The sequence below is a fragment of the Battus philenor genome, unplaced genomic scaffold, assembly GCF_028537555.1.
Source record: "Battus philenor isolate CCGP_79_NKW_IND1 unplaced genomic scaffold, ilBatPhil1.0.hap1 SCAF_15, whole genome shotgun sequence".
In the NCBI taxonomy this organism is placed as follows: domain Eukaryota; kingdom Metazoa; phylum Arthropoda; class Insecta; order Lepidoptera; family Papilionidae; genus Battus; species Battus philenor.
The window spans coordinates 4158405-4175867 of NW_027181677.1; the positions used below are offsets into that span (position 1 = coordinate 4158405).

Below are 17463 nucleotides of genomic sequence, written 5' to 3' on the forward strand. Positions count from 1 at the left end.
ACAATATTTATTATTATTATTATTTGGAACCATGACAATTTTATATAAGCAAGATCATTTATTGAATAATTTGGTAAAAACAAACTTAAAAAATTAAAATACAATTATATAATTTTGAACAAGTTTAATTTGGTATTAGAATGAAAAAAAAACATCTTAAAAATTTATTTATATATGACATAGCATAGTAATAAATACATTATTTATTAACTTATGTGACATAAAGCCAGTGGACCTTCACATAAGTTTGTATGTTCCAGTTTTATTATAAAAACAAATGTGATATCCAGGGATTTGATATTTGGATGCATATAAAAAGTGTTAGCTTATTAGAGACTACGCCACTATAACCTACACCTGCTGTCAGCTCTACCTGAGCTGCAAAAAATGTAAAGCTTGCTTATTACAATGTAAATAAACATGGTTTTAAAATTTCTTAGCCAAAAAATTATTATAAACAAAATGCATCCATTATCCTTTACCTGGTGACACACTTTTATAATGCACATTTATGACCACTAATTTAATTACAGGGGCTTGGGCACTCAACTAGTTCGTCAAATACCAAACACAGCAATTATGATGTCTACTTATGAAGCCGTTGTTTATCTACTGACAACACATTTTAACAATTCCTTCTATGAGAACACTTAGTCCCTTCCTTTCTTAAACCTTGATTTGATGTGTAGTAAACTTGTAGTTTACAAATGGCGTACAATCTGGAAAGTTTGCCAATCACGCCCATATTGTTGTCAATTCAGTAAATGTCCAGTGTATTGTAATGTCCACAATATTTTCATATTGTTCCTACCTGTCACTTCACTTCTGGAAGTTTAAAATTACCTTGAAAATATTTATTTGTGCATTCTTCACCAAAAAAATTGTTTAACTTTCTCAACTAATGATTTATTGTTAAATGGAAATATTTTATCAAAAGTGTTATGGTGCTCCAATACAATGAAACTGAATTTGGGTACTGAATTAGTCCAGTTATGTATTAAATAAGAGATTTACAGGTTACACACAGTGTCCATATTCTATAACTAAAAACTATCATCAAGTTATTTTTACACTATTTTATTTTCTCGTCTCACCTCATCATTTGGTGAAATACATTTTGTATTTCCAAATAACAATCTACTTACGACTCCGAATACGAAAATATTGCTTTAGTCATAGTTTTCTAGTCTTTTGTGTAGGAATAACATACCGCCAATAATTAGAAATTAACGTCATGCTAAAGTGAAGAAAATTAATGATGCATAATGGCTTTGTGTATATGTCATTTAATTGTTAACAGCAAAAAAATATTAACAAAGTTAAAATTACAACTGTTGTTTTGGTTCCAGAGATATTCTAGACTTTTAAAAATAATAATTCTTAAAAAATAAACTATTAATTCTCTTAATGTACACATGTGGGTATTATTGAATCATTGTATGTAAAGTTATTGCTATTTAGTACAGAGACGGAATCCGCAGTCCCGTAGCACAGATATATTAAGTTGTAAGCTGTGATATAGCGCTTGTAAATATTAGTTACGTTTTAATAAATTTAAAGCTAATGTGTACTTCGAGCTTCATATTCTCAAGGCAATGGTGTAGATTATTTGGATTTTTGTTATTTTTCTGATACTGTTTATATGTATTTTCCTTTAAGCTTAATGTTTTAAATTTTATAACATTTTTTTGCTGATGATTGAAGAGCACAAGTGAGTCGTCCATTGTTTAGTGGTAAGCAAGGGATCTATTGAGCTCTTATAAAAATCATGAGATATAGATTGTTTGAAATTTGTTGAGAAGTTTTTAAACAACGGATTTTGATCTATGTCAGACTGAATATAAGATACTATTAATTTTGTTTAGAAAATAAAAGTTAATGAGAAATTCCGTTTCATTTTCTTCCCCTCAATTTGCATCCTTTCCCATTCTAAATAAAACCTATAATAGATTAAAACAAGACTTTTATCCTTTATAATGAATACAATACGTTACATGACAAAGTAGTAACAATTAAGAACTCTAAAAATGTTATAATTGGTTAGGCAATATATAATACTATATAATTAAAACCATTTTTGTGTGAGTAATATCACCACATAGTAAAAGTGAAATAAATATTTTTTTTTAAATCACTAAATTACGTAAGAGGAGTTAAGATTTCTTGCATGCATGTACAATGTGTCAAATTAAAATGTTCCTATATCAGTCTTTTCGATCACAAACATTTTGTGTAAATTCTAGCTCAAAATAGGTTTTAACAAAGTTCTTACTGAAAGATTTGTAATTAAAACCCATACATGTGTAGAAATTGCATTTGGCATTTCACTAGGATACCTCAGAACAGTTGATAATGGTGAAAGATCACCTTTTAAAGCAACTATTGGCTCTCGCCTAAACCAAATCACGGAGACAACAATAACCAATGCAACCACTATTTGGCATATGATGTGCACAGAGCCAATAATAGCTAAACTTTTACTCATGCGAGAGGAACGATTTTCTTTTAATTGAGATTCCAGTTTATTTATTTTACGTTGCAACTTCGAATATGCTGCAAATTCATCCTTGATAGATATTCCTTTTTGAGCTTCTTTAAGTTTCATTACTTCGACCCACGCAGATCGATCTTCGTTTGATGCTCGAGAGAAGCATGCCACGATCTGTGAAAATATTTTTTATCATTTATTATATGATAAAGTAATATTTTAATTATGTTAAATAATAATTATTTACAGGTTTTACTAAAGTAGGTACTAATGCGCTGACTGTGCACAAAGCAACAAAGTAAACAAGGAGAAATCCGTTTACAATTTCAAGCATTGCGTTTAAAATAATGTTTAACTGTAAATGTTAAATTTAATTATCTTTGTCAAAATATCAATCACACATGAATAAAATCTATATTTTATTTCATAACCTCAATAGGAAATGAATCTGACAATTAGTTGACCATAAATAAAAAGTTGCTACGATTACAAAATGTCAGATTATTGCAGAAAAATAATTATTATAATGAAAGAAAAGGATTTGTTGAAATTTCTTGTAAAAACATTAATAAAACTTACAATAAAACATAAAATCAAAAACGCTTTAAGTTTTCGTAATAATAAGATAATTTTGTTTTTCATGTCTATACATTATATTACATACATGTATTTTTACAGTTTTTTTATTAGAGAAAGCGTCCAAATATAAGTACTTACTGTTAACTACCTATATCTTACAAAGTTCTAAGGCTTCTAATCGAAAGAATTTATAAATGGTAACTTTTTGAATGGCAAATCATAACCTATATCATAAAACCTCAATCATAAATCACACCTTAACGTCTTAACGTCTGTCACGTTTAAAATATAACCTATACTGTACATATTTAGTTTGTATTAGTAAATAAGATTTTATCATGCGTAATACAATATATTTGGAAACATACACTAGTCCCACAAATTACCTCGAATCATACAAGATTGACATATCGATAGAATCATTGGTGTCATACAGTGTTTTTAAGTTTTGTAGCCCGTGTGAAGTTGATATGAAATTTATTTATAAAGAAAAAGTAATTGAAAACGATGATACAAAATTTATGTTACATGACAGGAACCTCGAAGTTTGTACGATGGATAACATTCCATGGCAAGTTTTATTGTGTAATTTCCCGGTATTGAAATGCAATGATACTGTAATATCCGGTATCTGCGGTGTAGCTAGACGGATTTGTAAATACAGGTCCACAAAAAAATTACCGGAAGAGCACGAAGAAGGTTTACTAGGTTTTCGAAGAAGTTGCTTACAAGCTCCTAATGAAGTATCTATTTGGACAAAATTTTGTGAAGTTGATATTATAAAGACTGTTAAAGAGATATTAAACAATAATCAACTACATGAAGTACCTAAAAATTTAATTAGATTTGAAAACCACCTTAATAAACCAGTAAGAGTTCACAATGTTTATAGAATAGCAAGAGAATTGAAAAAACGAAACTCAAATGTTATTGAAAATAAGAGTAAACAAGAAATTAAAGATGTTTTAGATAAAGTAAGAACTTCGAAACCTCGAAAATGGAAATCAAATGTAAGAAAGGAACTTGAAATGGATTGTACAACAAAAATTGAGGACCTTAATATTAGTCATCAATTTGCTGAAGGTCCTTTTTTAACTTTAGCTGATATAATATTATTAACTGTGTTCAATATTATGGTTCAAAGACTAGGATCCAGTTATTTTGAAACTCTTTTACCTTTAACATACAAATGGTTTTTAAATATTTCTAGTATATCACACATAAAAAATATTTTAGATAATTTTCCTAAGGTGACCCCTGGAAACTTGAAGGTAGACAATATTCTCATTCCCACTGTTGATGATGTAAGCCTTTACAAGTCAGATCCAAAACGGCACAACCCTAAAAAGAGATTGTTTACTAAAGAGGTAGATATAGAAAATGCTTTAAGTTTACTTTTACATGGAATGGAATTGCCCGTGAGTTGCAATAAATTTGAATCTAGAATAGACTGGACAAAAATTCCAAATGGTGCTAATCCATTTGCTGGACATTTGCCGAACGTGAGGACTGAAAGAAAATCTCAACAACTTGAAAATTTAGCCCAGGCTGTTCTTAAAGTTGCAAAAGATGAGGACTTAATTGTAGACTTCTGCAGTGGAAGTGGACACCTAGGCATACTTCTTGCATATTTATTACCTAGATGTACACTAATTTTGCTAGAAAATAAGGAAGAGTCTTTACTAAGAGCAAGAGAACGGGTTCACAAGTTACAGTTGAAGAATGTTTACTTCTTCCAATGCAATTTAGATTTCTTTGTTGGTAAATTTGATATAGGAGTAGCTCTACATGCTTGTGGAGTTGCAAGTGACTTAGTTCTGGACAAATGTTTAAAGGTTAATGCAAAATTCGCCTTATGTCCATGTTGTTACGGGTCGATCCATGTTACTGACAGACTGGTTTATCCAAGAAGTGTAAAATTTAATGGTATGAATATAGACCAGTATTTGTGCATTGGTCATGCTGCAGATCAGACTCACAAAAATCACCATTTAACAGAGAGAGGAGCAAGATGCATGGCAATTATAGATTCTGATCGAGCAAGATTAGCATATGAATTTGGTTATAAGGTAACTTTGTCAAGGCTCACACCACTATCCTGTACACCGAAAAATAACCTACTGATTGGTGTACCATCTTAGAAATAAATAAATTATTTTTATAAATTGTTTATTTTTTATAACAAAATTTAATACAATCTTAAATTACATACAAAAGTTAGTATGAACTATATAGCCATATTTTTATATTTATTGACATGATTATAGCAGAGTTTCAAAATTGAGCAAATAAAAATAAAAATGTGATTTTTGGCAGTTTTTTTTTTAGTTAATCGCTTCTAGCGTATACAATTGCTGTACGGCAAGGAATATATATCTGAAATAAAAAAAATATATTTTAGATTTTTTTCATATATTGCATATCTATTGTAGTATATATATATATATATATATATATATATATATATATATATGGATCAAATAATAAAATGGATTTTTACAAGTCTCTCTATGAGATCAAATTAGAAATGAGGAGATCAGGGAAGTTGCTAACTTAGACCAGCAGATTGAAGTGCAAGTTAAAGTGGCAGTAGGCAGGCCATATCTACTGCTAGGGTCTTAAGATTTTGTAGTAGAGACCATGGTTCGGCAAGGATAGTGTAAGACATCCGCCCACAAGGTGGAAAAACAACCTTGTTAATGGTGTTGGTAGATGCCAGTGGCAGGTCACTTCAAACCAGTTCTATTTGAAATCTATGGGGAGGCATGTGTCCAGCAGGTGAATGTCCTATGGCTGAGATGATGATGATAATACAGGTAGAATGAATATTTCAAAGATGTAAAAATTTTAAATTGTTGAAAATACTTTTGCTGTAAATTATGTGTGGTACATAAATAAAGCAATAGGAAATAGCTTTTTCTGTCTTATTACTATCGTTTCTCAATTTGTTGTTTATACAAAAGACTAAGATAATAATGTACACGTTATGTAACAGTTATTACCTGCACAGAATCATTGCGGTTGCCCCATGGTATATTTTGAGTCAGGTGAAACTCTCCTTCAGGCTCAACACGTCCAAACCCACCATACTTTTTACTATCTGAACACAGCACAGCCTGTAGAGAAATAATCACAAGTCATTTAATAATAAAAAAGAAATGTATTAGTTTTAAAAAGTACTTAATATGTTTGTCACAAAGCACTTAAATTTCATAGACATAGTATGTAATTATCAATGAAATTAATTGCCACAAATTTTTTCAATTAAAAGAATTAGTCTATTGCATTCATAATGCTTATTTAGCTTAGAAATTATTTTTCGGTTTAAAATTATTAAATTTATAGTGCTTCCTTTAATAGTTTTTTTTATTTAAAAAAAAGGCAGAGATGAAAATAACCTAAGTGCCCTGGCCTGTAAGTAATTTGTACAACAATAAGTTTTGTAAAAATCTGTATTGAAATTTGTAATGAGGTGATGTGTAGTATCAGAAAAAATCTGTTTAGACATATAAACACAGCAATAAACATTATTTACCTGATATTTGCCTGCCACATTGACACCAACTCTATAGTCAGTGAAACTTTGAGACGGATGGAAGTTAAACACAAAGAGAAGACCTGCCCTCTCAAATGCTATCACTTTGTCACCCTCATGTTTGCATGAAACAAAACCCTGAAGAGAATAAATAATTAATTACACATAATGCTGTTTCCATATTATATTTCAAATACTGTGAGAATTTTATATTACATTTACTATAATCTAACATAAACTTTAATCATACAATATACAGTTTAATAATAGAATAAGATAGGTACAATCAATCAATACTAAAGCTTTTAACCATGACCATGGTATAACCTAGTTATTAAAAAATATGATTTATTGTAATCCATGATAGATGGCTTATGATCCAGTAGTTAAACATAACAAGACAATAAATTAAAGTGAAAGCAATATTCTTGGTTATGCAATGTTTTATTATGTATGCTATAATATTTTTTATTATATATTGAGTCTATTTACAAAAACATTTAAATCTTCCACAAGTAGCTAATAAGTTTGTCAACAATCCAACTGGTTTGAAAAGCTTGTCCGGAGCCTCAGATCAAACGTTTAGCAGTACAGCGAGCGCCAAGCAATTTTAATTTGAGTAAATAAATCTCTATTGTGTTGCTCTAATTCCCAAAACATTAAAGTGTTTTTTTTAATATTTTTTTAAAAACAAAATGCAAATATGAAATATAATGTGCAAAAGTTTTAAAAAGATTATAGTTAACAGATATATGATTTCTAAATACATACAGAATTGATTTAATTTTTATAGCAGTTACCAATAATGTTTTCTAATCCACAAGACTTCGGTATTCAACATGGGACTATGAGTTAGTCTGCAAATTTTAACATCGCGATTTCTAAGTTCGAACATCTGTCACAGCTATAATAATATAATAACAGTAATTTTCTATAAAATATTAATTATTATAGTTGATACATTTCACAGTTATTCAATTATTAATCTATTTCGGTTGATTTTATATTCATCGAAACATTAATTTTAGCAGTTTTTCAGTTTCATTGTACATTTATACGTAATAATGCATCAGACTAACGACCGCGTTTCGCATTTGCACAAATTTTACATCTCAGAAAAAAATACGTTTTTCCGGAAAGAAGACTATAGTGGAAGGGAGCCTTAACTTTCCGACCTTTGCCATCACCACACCCTCCTTTTGGTGTAGGCGCCAACCAAAGTCGGATTGAAAATTATTAACGATTTGTTCAATAAATATTCATATTTACTAGTTTGATAGGCTGATCTGCCACCTTCTCCTTCAATTTCTTTAAAGAAGCAAGTTAACCAAATATCTATTTAAAAGTTATACTCGAACTTCTGGCACTCTGGACAGGAACAGTAAAATAAAGTGAATAAACAACCCTAAGGTGTTCACTTACCGGGTCAGAGCGCAGCCAGCCGTATTTGTCTTCGAGCTCGTTCATGTCGCGGTCGAACTGGTTGAGGAACTTGTACTTGAGGAGCTGGTCGTCGACGAGGTTCCACTGGCGGCGGGCGTAGTGGTAAGACGAGTTGTTGCCGGCACGAGGGAAATCCAACCACTCGGGGTGTCCAAATTCATTGCCTTGAAAGTGAGAACACAATTTTTTTCTTTGTTTTTACAAATGTAAATCTACCAAGATTGGTAGAGCAATCTCTGCTGCATGGTTTGTTTCACATCATTATTGCACGGATTTAAGGGTGAATTCCGTGTATAAATTAAATAGATATATCGGAAAAATATCTCGATTACCATTTCTTGTAACATCTTTGCACAAATGATGTTCCTGTCATTTTATCGCAAAGACCCAATGTGATTAATTTTTGAAGGTTTATTTAGCATCTCAAGAATTTAAACTTCAGAACATAGATTCTAACGGTTAAGCAATTCAAAATAAAATAAACAGTTAAAAATCAGCCGAATCTCATGGTGGAATTTTATACAGTTACTAACTTATTACATATAAATCGTTAATTTAGTGTTATTTACACTAATAAAATTTAATTTAAATTCTTTAATTTTTACAGTAGATACAGGTGTCACTTAAATTTTTGTCTATAGAATCCATATCTATAGAAATCTAAGATTAGTACCAAACCGTATTATGCAGGGTAACAACTCCATGGAACATCATAAATAATAATAAATCATAATATTATAACTGATATTTTAATCAATTTTATAAAGTTTGCCACTACCAGGCTTATTACATGATCTCTGTTTGACGTTGATTTGTAGGACAACATCCGGTATAATAGGTTGGTATTACCTATGAAATTGAGGTAGGCCTCGCCACCAAGCGCGTGCGTAATGAGCCGGATCATGCAGTGTAGAGCCAGCCCACGCTCGACCACGGCGCTTGGCTCGCTGAGTGTGCTCATGTGGCTGTACATGGCCGCATCCATAAGCCAGAACGCGATGGTCTTGTCGCCCACCAATGCCTGTAAATTCAATCATCATCATTAAATTCATCCTCACTCAATACAATCGCCCTCACTAAATTCAATCATCCTTACTATATTCAAATATCTTCATTAAATTCAATCATTGTTATTAAATTAAATTATTATCACCATCATTTCAGTTCTAAAACGTTAACTGCTGGACCTATGTCCTAGGTATAAAAGGCCGCTTACAAGGTAGTCTATTCATTCTCAAGATGAGCAATAGAGTGTAATCAATCCGGAACTTTGAGACCGTGAGAGAAGGTTTTGTTTTATCATTGATGTCTAAAATACCGGGGTAGTCTGTGACTGGTTGATTTTTTGTTTGACATTTGGACAAAAGTAGTCATATTTATTATTTTAAATCAATATATAAATTAAAAATATATTTTCAAGTTATTAAAAAAAGTACACACAAAAAATTGTAACAAAGATACAGCATGCACTACGCAAATAAAATAGTTAACAAATGTACTATAAAATATTAAAGTATAAAAATTAATATTATTTTATAAAAAATTGACCTGATCGTGGCTTTCGGCGTAGGCAACGGTGCCTTCCATCCAACGCCGGTTAGTGAGGGTGTGGATAATGTAGCCCATTTTCCAGTCCTCATCACGCTCTTCCTTGAGCAACTTGATCCACATGTCAGGAATGGCCATACCTAGACGGTAGTCGAAACCGGTGCCGCCTTCGGTAACGGGACGCCCTGATGCTGGCATGCCAGACACGTCCTGTTATAATTTGATTATTGATTAAATTAATATATATGTATCCTTCTTCTTAGTATATATCTTTTCTACCTTAATTATATACTAATTAAATATAATATACAGGTTGATTGTTAAAGATGCACTTTCTGTCGCTGTCTTTAAAATGTATATAGACACGGAATCTATTGTCCAAATTCCTTAGTCTCTTATAATATTTTATGCTTTATTTTTATATTTTAGAGAATAGTGTTGCTAGTATTCCTGCCAATAATATTTTATTTTAATAATTCAAATTCAAAATATTTTTACTATGAAGCTGTCTGTCGGAACGACGATTATTTTGGCGCCGGTAAGAAATCGCAGACAAAATATGAAGATTCAAGTGGCATCTTTTATTATATGAAATTTAAGCGTTACGAGTTTATTTTTATTTCTTGTATTTATTAAGTGCCTGTAGTTTTTTATTTAGTTATTAATTTCTTAAACGCTTACCTCGGCAATAGTTATAGCTCTGTTATCGATGCTGTGGATCAATTGGTTAGCCAGCATGAGGTAGACAAGGGCCTCCGTGTCTACATTCAGTCCAAAGTACTCGTCATAGTGACCCGAGAAGCCTTCGCCGATGCCACGGCTGTGATATAGCATTGACGTAACACCGTCGAATCTTTAAAAAGAGAATTGTTTACAGTTTAAAAGATCGACGATAAAATGTGTAGTGGTGTATTAGACTTTAAATTATTTAGACATTTCAAGACAAAATGAGTTCACAAATTACCTGAATCCATCAAACTGATATTCTTCTTGGTACCACCTTAGATTGGATAACAAAAACCTTAGCACTTCAATTCTGTAAATAAAGAGAAGTTTAAATGAATAAAAATTTATTTATCGAAATTACAATATCTTAACGGGTACATTAAAACTATTGTATTAACAATACTGTCGCTATTAACCAAACAAAATGTTCTAGAACATATATCATACTATTAAAAACCACAATGTCTAAAAATACAATACTGACATTGCTTTATATAATTATCATTTCTAAATAGTAAACATTATACACTCGCGAGCAAAGCAAATCGAATCTCTCTCCAGCCACACATTCAAAGCCGCTGCATTTGAAAACGTGAATAAATTTTTATTACAAACTTATTTTTTCTTAAAGCTTAAAAACTTAGCTTTCCTATGACACTATTACCATAAAGTTAGTATAATACTTTTCTTTTAAATTGGTGTAAAATTATGAACTCTTTGTGATTATTACGACTTACGCGCTGTATTTGGTATGAAACAGCTAAATATTGCCATAAACTAATCATACGTTGACCTGTACACATCTCCACTACCTGCGTACATTATTTTGACATCATGATTACAAAATTGAAAGATGGCGCGCAAGTTGTTGCATTGTTACAACAGGACCTAAACCAGCGTGCAGTAGCTCGACAGACTCGTTTATGGCAATCTGCTGTATCAAGATAATACAGACCGTTCAAGAGACTGCCTCAATCATTGCACATCCGCCATTAATTATCAATTTATTGTACCGACGTCTCTACGAAATCGCAACTTGACCGGTGTTGCACTACAGCAGGAGAAGAACCTTTGATAATTCCGCGAGGTGCAGTAGCTGTCCCTCGTCAAAAAAATCTGGAAGTATTCCTTTTACAATTCTCATTTTTTATGAACTTAACAACCTAGTCTTCCTTCTCGGTGAAATGAATATTCTTTACAAATTTCAAATCTCTGAGCCTTATGAAGACAGTAGGTGGAAATGTATTTGATATATATGCATATAGATTTATCTTATAAAACAAATGAAATTAAAAATAACTTTATCGATTTCGATGTATCAGAAACAATATCGATTTTGATTAATTTTTATTATTTTAATAGTACGCATCACGGTTGTTTTCTTCAGCAGATTGGTTCTTATCTGATGAATGCTAGAACCTCCGTACAGTTACTTAGTTAATACTTATTATTTACCCGATTGTATTCCGCGGTCTAGAAAGCAATATAACACTCACTCGGAGTAGTTGAAAAGGCGGCTATCCCACAGCGTGTGCGTGCCTCTTGGCCCGTCGTGGAAGTAGCAGGCGTTGGTGCCGTCGAACTCGTTAAGGCCGTCCAGGGTATTCTTCGAGGCGTGCGAGTGAACGACGTCCAGAAGTACGTACAGCCCCATCTCATGGGCGCGGTCTATAAGCTGCTTCAACTCGCAAGGCGTGCCATAACGACTGGAGAAAAATTACATCATTTTTTTTAACAACACAGATAAAAACAAAAAATATATATAGATGTAAATCTATATTATGAGCCACGCAATTTTTAAACCAATATTTAGCTACATTTTGACTTCAAGTAATTAAACGTTTATTCTGTAACTGTGTTGTTTACAGATAATAAATATATCAGATTTGCTAATTTTTGATAAATTTCAAATTTTAGAAATATTAAGTTTAAAAGTTGTATATCAAAACCTCAAATCAATTAAAGATTGTAATATATTGTTATCATTGAGTCCTAAATGTCTTACCTGCTGGCAGCAAAGAAACTGGTTACTTGATATCCAAACGAAGCATAGTAAGCATGTTCCATTATGGCCATTAATTGAATCGCATTGTAGCCTGAAAACAACATTGAAATTTTAATTAAATGACGTTTCACGCAGAATTATCGCTTCATATTTTTAACAAAATTTTTCTTTAACCTGTCTTAGTTGTAAATTAATCTATCGGTAATATTTCTGACAAAAAAGCCGAAATACATTACATGACCTAAATGGTCTTTCCAACTCTAAAATTAAATTTTTTGAATATTTTTTTTAAGTTCACCCACATAAAAAAGTTATCATAATTGACATTTTTTTAAATGGTTTGAAAAATTGAAACTTTCTCGCTTCTATTTTTTCTTCATATTAGGCATGGGTGCTTCAATTATTTATGGGACCGGATTGAATCGTGGGAGGGTGGTGTTAAGGCACTCACAAAAGGGTATCAGTACTTCGGACCGCAGTTCAATGCTACTATGTAACTTGGCCAGAATGGGCGCCTGGTGCTCACAACTTACATTTATTTATTTGAAATCTTGTATAATACACTTTGACTCTTATGCGAGAAATGAGAAACAAAATTTAAAATATAGGTTATAGTTATATTCAACAACTATCGATACTAAATATTTTGTAGTCATTCTAATTTTAAAAAGGCATTGTAAGTTTAATTTACATTCATATAAAATTAAAAAATATAAATAACCAAACGTTTCTTTAACTGGTTACACCTTTATAAACTGCCGTTCTAATACAATGTGAAAACTCAATGTTTTCACATTGAATGATCTTCTTTTTCCTGTCTTAAGATCTTGAAAGAGGTTATTTTTTTAAATATTTATTTACTTACCTTGATTTTTAATTCTAGGTAGCACATTATCTTTGAATTCAGTGTAGGTGCCAACTCTGCCTTCTGGAGTTGCGATACCAACGTGACTCTCGTAAATTCGAAGAGATGCAGGCCTGTTTACTTTTGGGTGCTTAAATCGATACGGCTGGAATAAAATGTTTTTTTTACGCTTTGAATTGTAAATATTGACAAACTGTGAAGATTTAAAAAAAATTAACATTACAAGGAGTTGTCATTTTTCTATTTATTTAACCAGAATTATTATTAATTAAAAATAAATTTTAATGATCAATTTATGGATGGATTATGGTCCAACTTGTGTTAAGAATGCTGTGAATCTGTCCTAGCCACACTGGCCCTTATTAAAAAGTCACATTCACAGTAACCAGCTGATAAAATACGAGACGCAGTGTGCAGAATGATGATTTATTGCATTCTTGACGCCAAAGGACTCCATTTTAAAATGTCATACCTCATTCGGTTTATAAATGAACTGTTGATATGTGAAACCTTCGAATGGTTTGACGTAACTCGCCCAGGGCGACACCCTATACAGGTGTTCGTTGACTATGAGCTGTACGCGGGTGTTATGTTTCAATGCACACCCGCCGTCCGCTTCCGCGGGGATATGGAGCTCCCATTTTCCGTACTCTAACTTTTTGAATTGATGACTTTTTGAGTTCCAACCATCTGTAAAATAAATTAAAATTATTATAATCTTTTTAATATTAACATCCGTAGACGAAAACAACCGATTATGTAGCGCGCAGAACATATTGCCGCTGGAGCTTTGTTTCTGGAAGGGAAACCACGGATCGGCTAGTGGAGCGTGGGTCATCTGCCCGCAAGGTCTTCGGTACGCTGGATGTAGGCCGCTTCTGTCACTCCTATTGGAAAACTATGGGGGAGGCTTAAGTCCATTATAGTCCAGAAGAATAGCAATTTCCAACCACATAAAACAAAAATAAAATGTTGTTAATGTTCAATTGTTAATGTTGTCAATGTTCATAACAGGACTCTTCAGTCCGCTCTTGGCGCTCGCGGTCGCGATATAAATCCTCTAATTTCTTCCCATATGGCTTTTCTTTTCTAAGGCGCGTTATATCGGTTTCGATAACACTATAATAATGTCATGTACACAAATTATTAGATTGAAATTCGGTCTCAATTAACTGCTAAGTACTCACTAAACTCTCCCTGTAGATGCAAGGTGTGAGCACCAGGCGCCCATTCTCGCCAAGTTACAGAACCATCAGCATTGAACTGCGGTCCGAAGTACCGATAGCCTTTTGTGAAAGCCTCAACACCACCCTCCCACGATTCAATCCGGTCCCATAAATCCTTGAAGCACCCATACCTGATATCAAGAAGCAATCGAGATATTTTCGGGCAATTAAAAAAATGTCAACTACGACAACTATTTTATATGGGTAAACTTAAAAAAATATTTCAAAAATTTAATTATTAAAGTGGAAAGATCATTTAGATGATGTAATTCATAAATAAGTTTTTTTAATTCAGGGGTAAAAATAACAAAACTACACAAAAAATCGAGCATCAGTATGATATTTACTTTGGAGTAACTATCACATAGATGACAATTTTATATGATAATTTATCCAAATATTTATTGAAATTTTAAATTAACAAATACTAAATAATTATTTTCCAAACAAAACTTTACAAACCTTTCTTATTATTCAAAATTAAGTTGTAATACATTTATTATTTCGTACTAAAATATATTTTACAAATAATTATATTTCGTTGTATTTAACCGTCAAAACTATGTTAGGGGAATATTAACAACTGTAAAAGATGGACGGTATTTATATTTTTTTTTCATTTTAGATCTTACTAAAACGTCATCTTATTATAAAACTTATTTGCGTTACATGCATTAATGTTATGTTAAACCCATGTAAAAAAACTAATACTCATATTGACATAACTTTAAACCGAATCGACCTTTAATTTGACATTGAAGATGATAATACAGCGAAAAAAGCGCTTACCACATTTATTTTGTAAGAACTACTGAATTTTTAATAATTCACAACGTAAAAATTTTTAAGAATACATTTAATATTTTTACCTTTAAGTTCATTTACAAAATCCCAATTTATTAAAAAAACCTAATTTTGGTTTCATACAAGACAAAGAGAATAAATATTGCAGCGCTAGAGCGCTTCAAGTTGCCAATATCGTAAACAGAAAGTTTCTAACCTAACATTTATAATTGTAACGTATTTCTACTATTTCATACAAAATACAGGTTCGATGGTAATTACTATTTAATTATAAGCTCAATAAACTTACCGGCGGCGAATTTCTCGTTCGTAAGGTTTCAAATATCCATCGCGTTCAAATAACTTTGCTAAGTCGGGGACAGGCACGTCCATCGGGTCCATAGCGGAATAGTTACCACCCATTATATTTATGTCTATACACGATCTGCGCACGCGCTTGACAACCGCGCCAGAAGATAATTGCAGTTTAAATGATAAAATACCCACAAATGGTATACATTACAATTTAAGATAACTAGGGTCTTAGGTCATTGCAATAATAAACTATTATAATCAATTTATCATAATTATATTCTTTAAATCAGTCTATACGATTACAGACGTGTGATATTAGTTAAAAAACTTCTTAGGTGAAATAAATGGATTTTTATTTCAAATCGTTTTTTTTTCGTATTTCATATAACGCTGAAAATTGTTCACGTTATTAATGAATGTAAAATAATAATTATACGTACAACTTAAGAACATAAATATCATTTTAAAATTGTTTTATATTTTAGTTACTTCAATTTAAAACTGATGTTTCTTCTGTCTTTGACTTAAATACAATAATTTGTGGGAGTATGATACACATTTGCATGTTTTAACGTGTATTTATTGGAGCCATGTAACTCGAAGCTCTGATCATGATAATGTAATTTGTAAATTGCAAAAGTAAGTTTTAAATTTACGATAATCATAATTCGGTGGTAGACCGCCTCCAATCGACCCTATAGCCTAACCTAGGTTCAGCAATAGATGTTCTAGGTCTGAAAAGATGATAATGGCGATGATTAATTATGATAGTTTTTTTGAAAAAGTTAATAACTATATATAAAACTATGGATTTAATTTTGAACATACGACAATATAAAACAATATACATAAAAGGTATTTTTGAATATGTTGCACTTATACAGTTTTGTGCATAAAAATTAAATATTACATTATGCCAATTGAAACATTAGCAGAAATCAATGCTAGTATATATTGAAAATGAATTAGATGGCATTTATAAAAAACGTAGACATTTTTCATTTATTGAACACATTTTTAAATAAAAACGTGTTATTACAAAACCTGATTATAATATAGTACTTACCAAATTTTATTAAAACTTAATTTATAAACTTGGTAAGAATATTTGTATAAAATTTTAGAACTTATGCATAGTGAAATTAAAAAAAATATGTACATGAAATTAAAAAAAATTTTTCAGTAACTACAATAATATAAATTTACAATTTCAAGAAACAACTTTATTAAGTTCATCAGAAGACACTGGATGTAGGCTGCTTACGATTGGCCCAGTTGGAAATCTATGGCCTATGTCAATGAATGAAATGAAAACATATAAAAAATATTCATTTATAGTTCTTAGCAAATAAATATAGTAGCCATGAAGAATAAATGTGATATAATTGGAAGATTAGTAAACATATTGTATGAATCTGTAAAAGCTGTAAGGTTTGGTGTCTGACATCACCTAATATGGGTGAACTCACTGTTCACAATGCTAGAATTTAAAAAAAAAACTTTTATGGTGTCAAAATTTAAAAAAGTTGATATTTGGAAAATAAGACAACAAAAAAATGTCTATGGATACAAATGTAGGACACTAAAATAATGATGAAAACTAGGGGTAGGGTCAACTATATTTTAAATGTATTTTATTAGTATTTATATGAAAATTCACAATTGTCTACAATAATAACTAATTTTCATGCAATGGGTTTTTATATATTGATCCAAATCATCAAAGAATTCTCAAAATAATATAGACTACCCTAAAAATATCACCTAGAAAAGTGTTAGAAAAAATAGTAATAATTATACATTGTAATTAGAGTAAAAACAATAGAAATATATCATTATATTGTACAGTCATATTATTTATATTTCACAAAAAGGTATCAGAAACCTCTTTATTAGTCAAAACATTCAAGTGTGTTGATGTTAATAAGAATAAAATATGTAACGGTTCTT

General features: G+C 31.1%; 4 protein-coding genes across 5 annotated transcripts in view; 2 read left to right on the forward strand and 2 right to left on the reverse strand.

The window, feature by feature from the left end:
- Rim2 (replication in mitochondria 2) overlaps window positions 1-1875 on the forward strand; it is a 33845-nt gene extending 31970 nt beyond the window's left edge. For both annotated transcript variants that reach the window (XM_068761600.1, XM_068761599.1), the window contains exon 8: window positions 534-1875. In XM_068761600.1, coding sequence (XP_068617701.1) covers window positions 534-654 — 121 coding nt within the window. In that variant the 3' untranslated portion in view covers window positions 655-1875. The remainder of the gene's footprint in view (window positions 1-533) is intronic.
- On the reverse strand, window positions 136-2929 carry LOC137918720 (guided entry of tail-anchored proteins factor 1). The gene is made up of 2 exons (XM_068761603.1): window positions 2736-2929; window positions 136-2662 (listed from the first exon to the last, which is right to left on the reverse strand). Exons 1-2 carry the CDS (start codon window positions 2820-2822, stop codon window positions 2240-2242), a joined length of 510 nt encoding a protein of 169 aa, XP_068617704.1. The 5' UTR covers window positions 2823-2929; the 3' UTR covers window positions 136-2239.
- A 405-nt stretch (window positions 2930-3334) lies between these two features.
- On the forward strand, window positions 3335-5404 carry LOC137918717 (glutathione S-transferase C-terminal domain-containing protein homolog). Its single transcript, XM_068761598.1, has one exon. It carries the CDS (start codon window positions 3406-3408, stop codon window positions 5206-5208), a length of 1803 nt encoding a protein of 600 aa, XP_068617699.1. The 5' UTR covers window positions 3335-3405; the 3' UTR covers window positions 5209-5404.
- On the reverse strand, window positions 5220-15694 carry AGBE (1,4-alpha-glucan-branching enzyme). Its single transcript, XM_068761597.1, has 14 exons — window positions 15509-15694; window positions 14377-14546; window positions 13662-13879; window positions 13190-13334; window positions 12325-12415; window positions 11816-12025; window positions 10558-10629; window positions 10275-10446; window positions 9594-9803; window positions 8895-9066; window positions 8025-8209; window positions 6603-6740; window positions 6070-6183; window positions 5220-5443 (listed from the first exon to the last, which is right to left on the reverse strand). Exons 1-14 carry the CDS (start codon window positions 15619-15621, stop codon window positions 5396-5398), a joined length of 2058 nt encoding a protein of 685 aa, XP_068617698.1. The 5' UTR covers window positions 15622-15694; the 3' UTR covers window positions 5220-5395.
- Between the last annotated feature and the right edge of the window lie 1769 nt (window positions 15695-17463).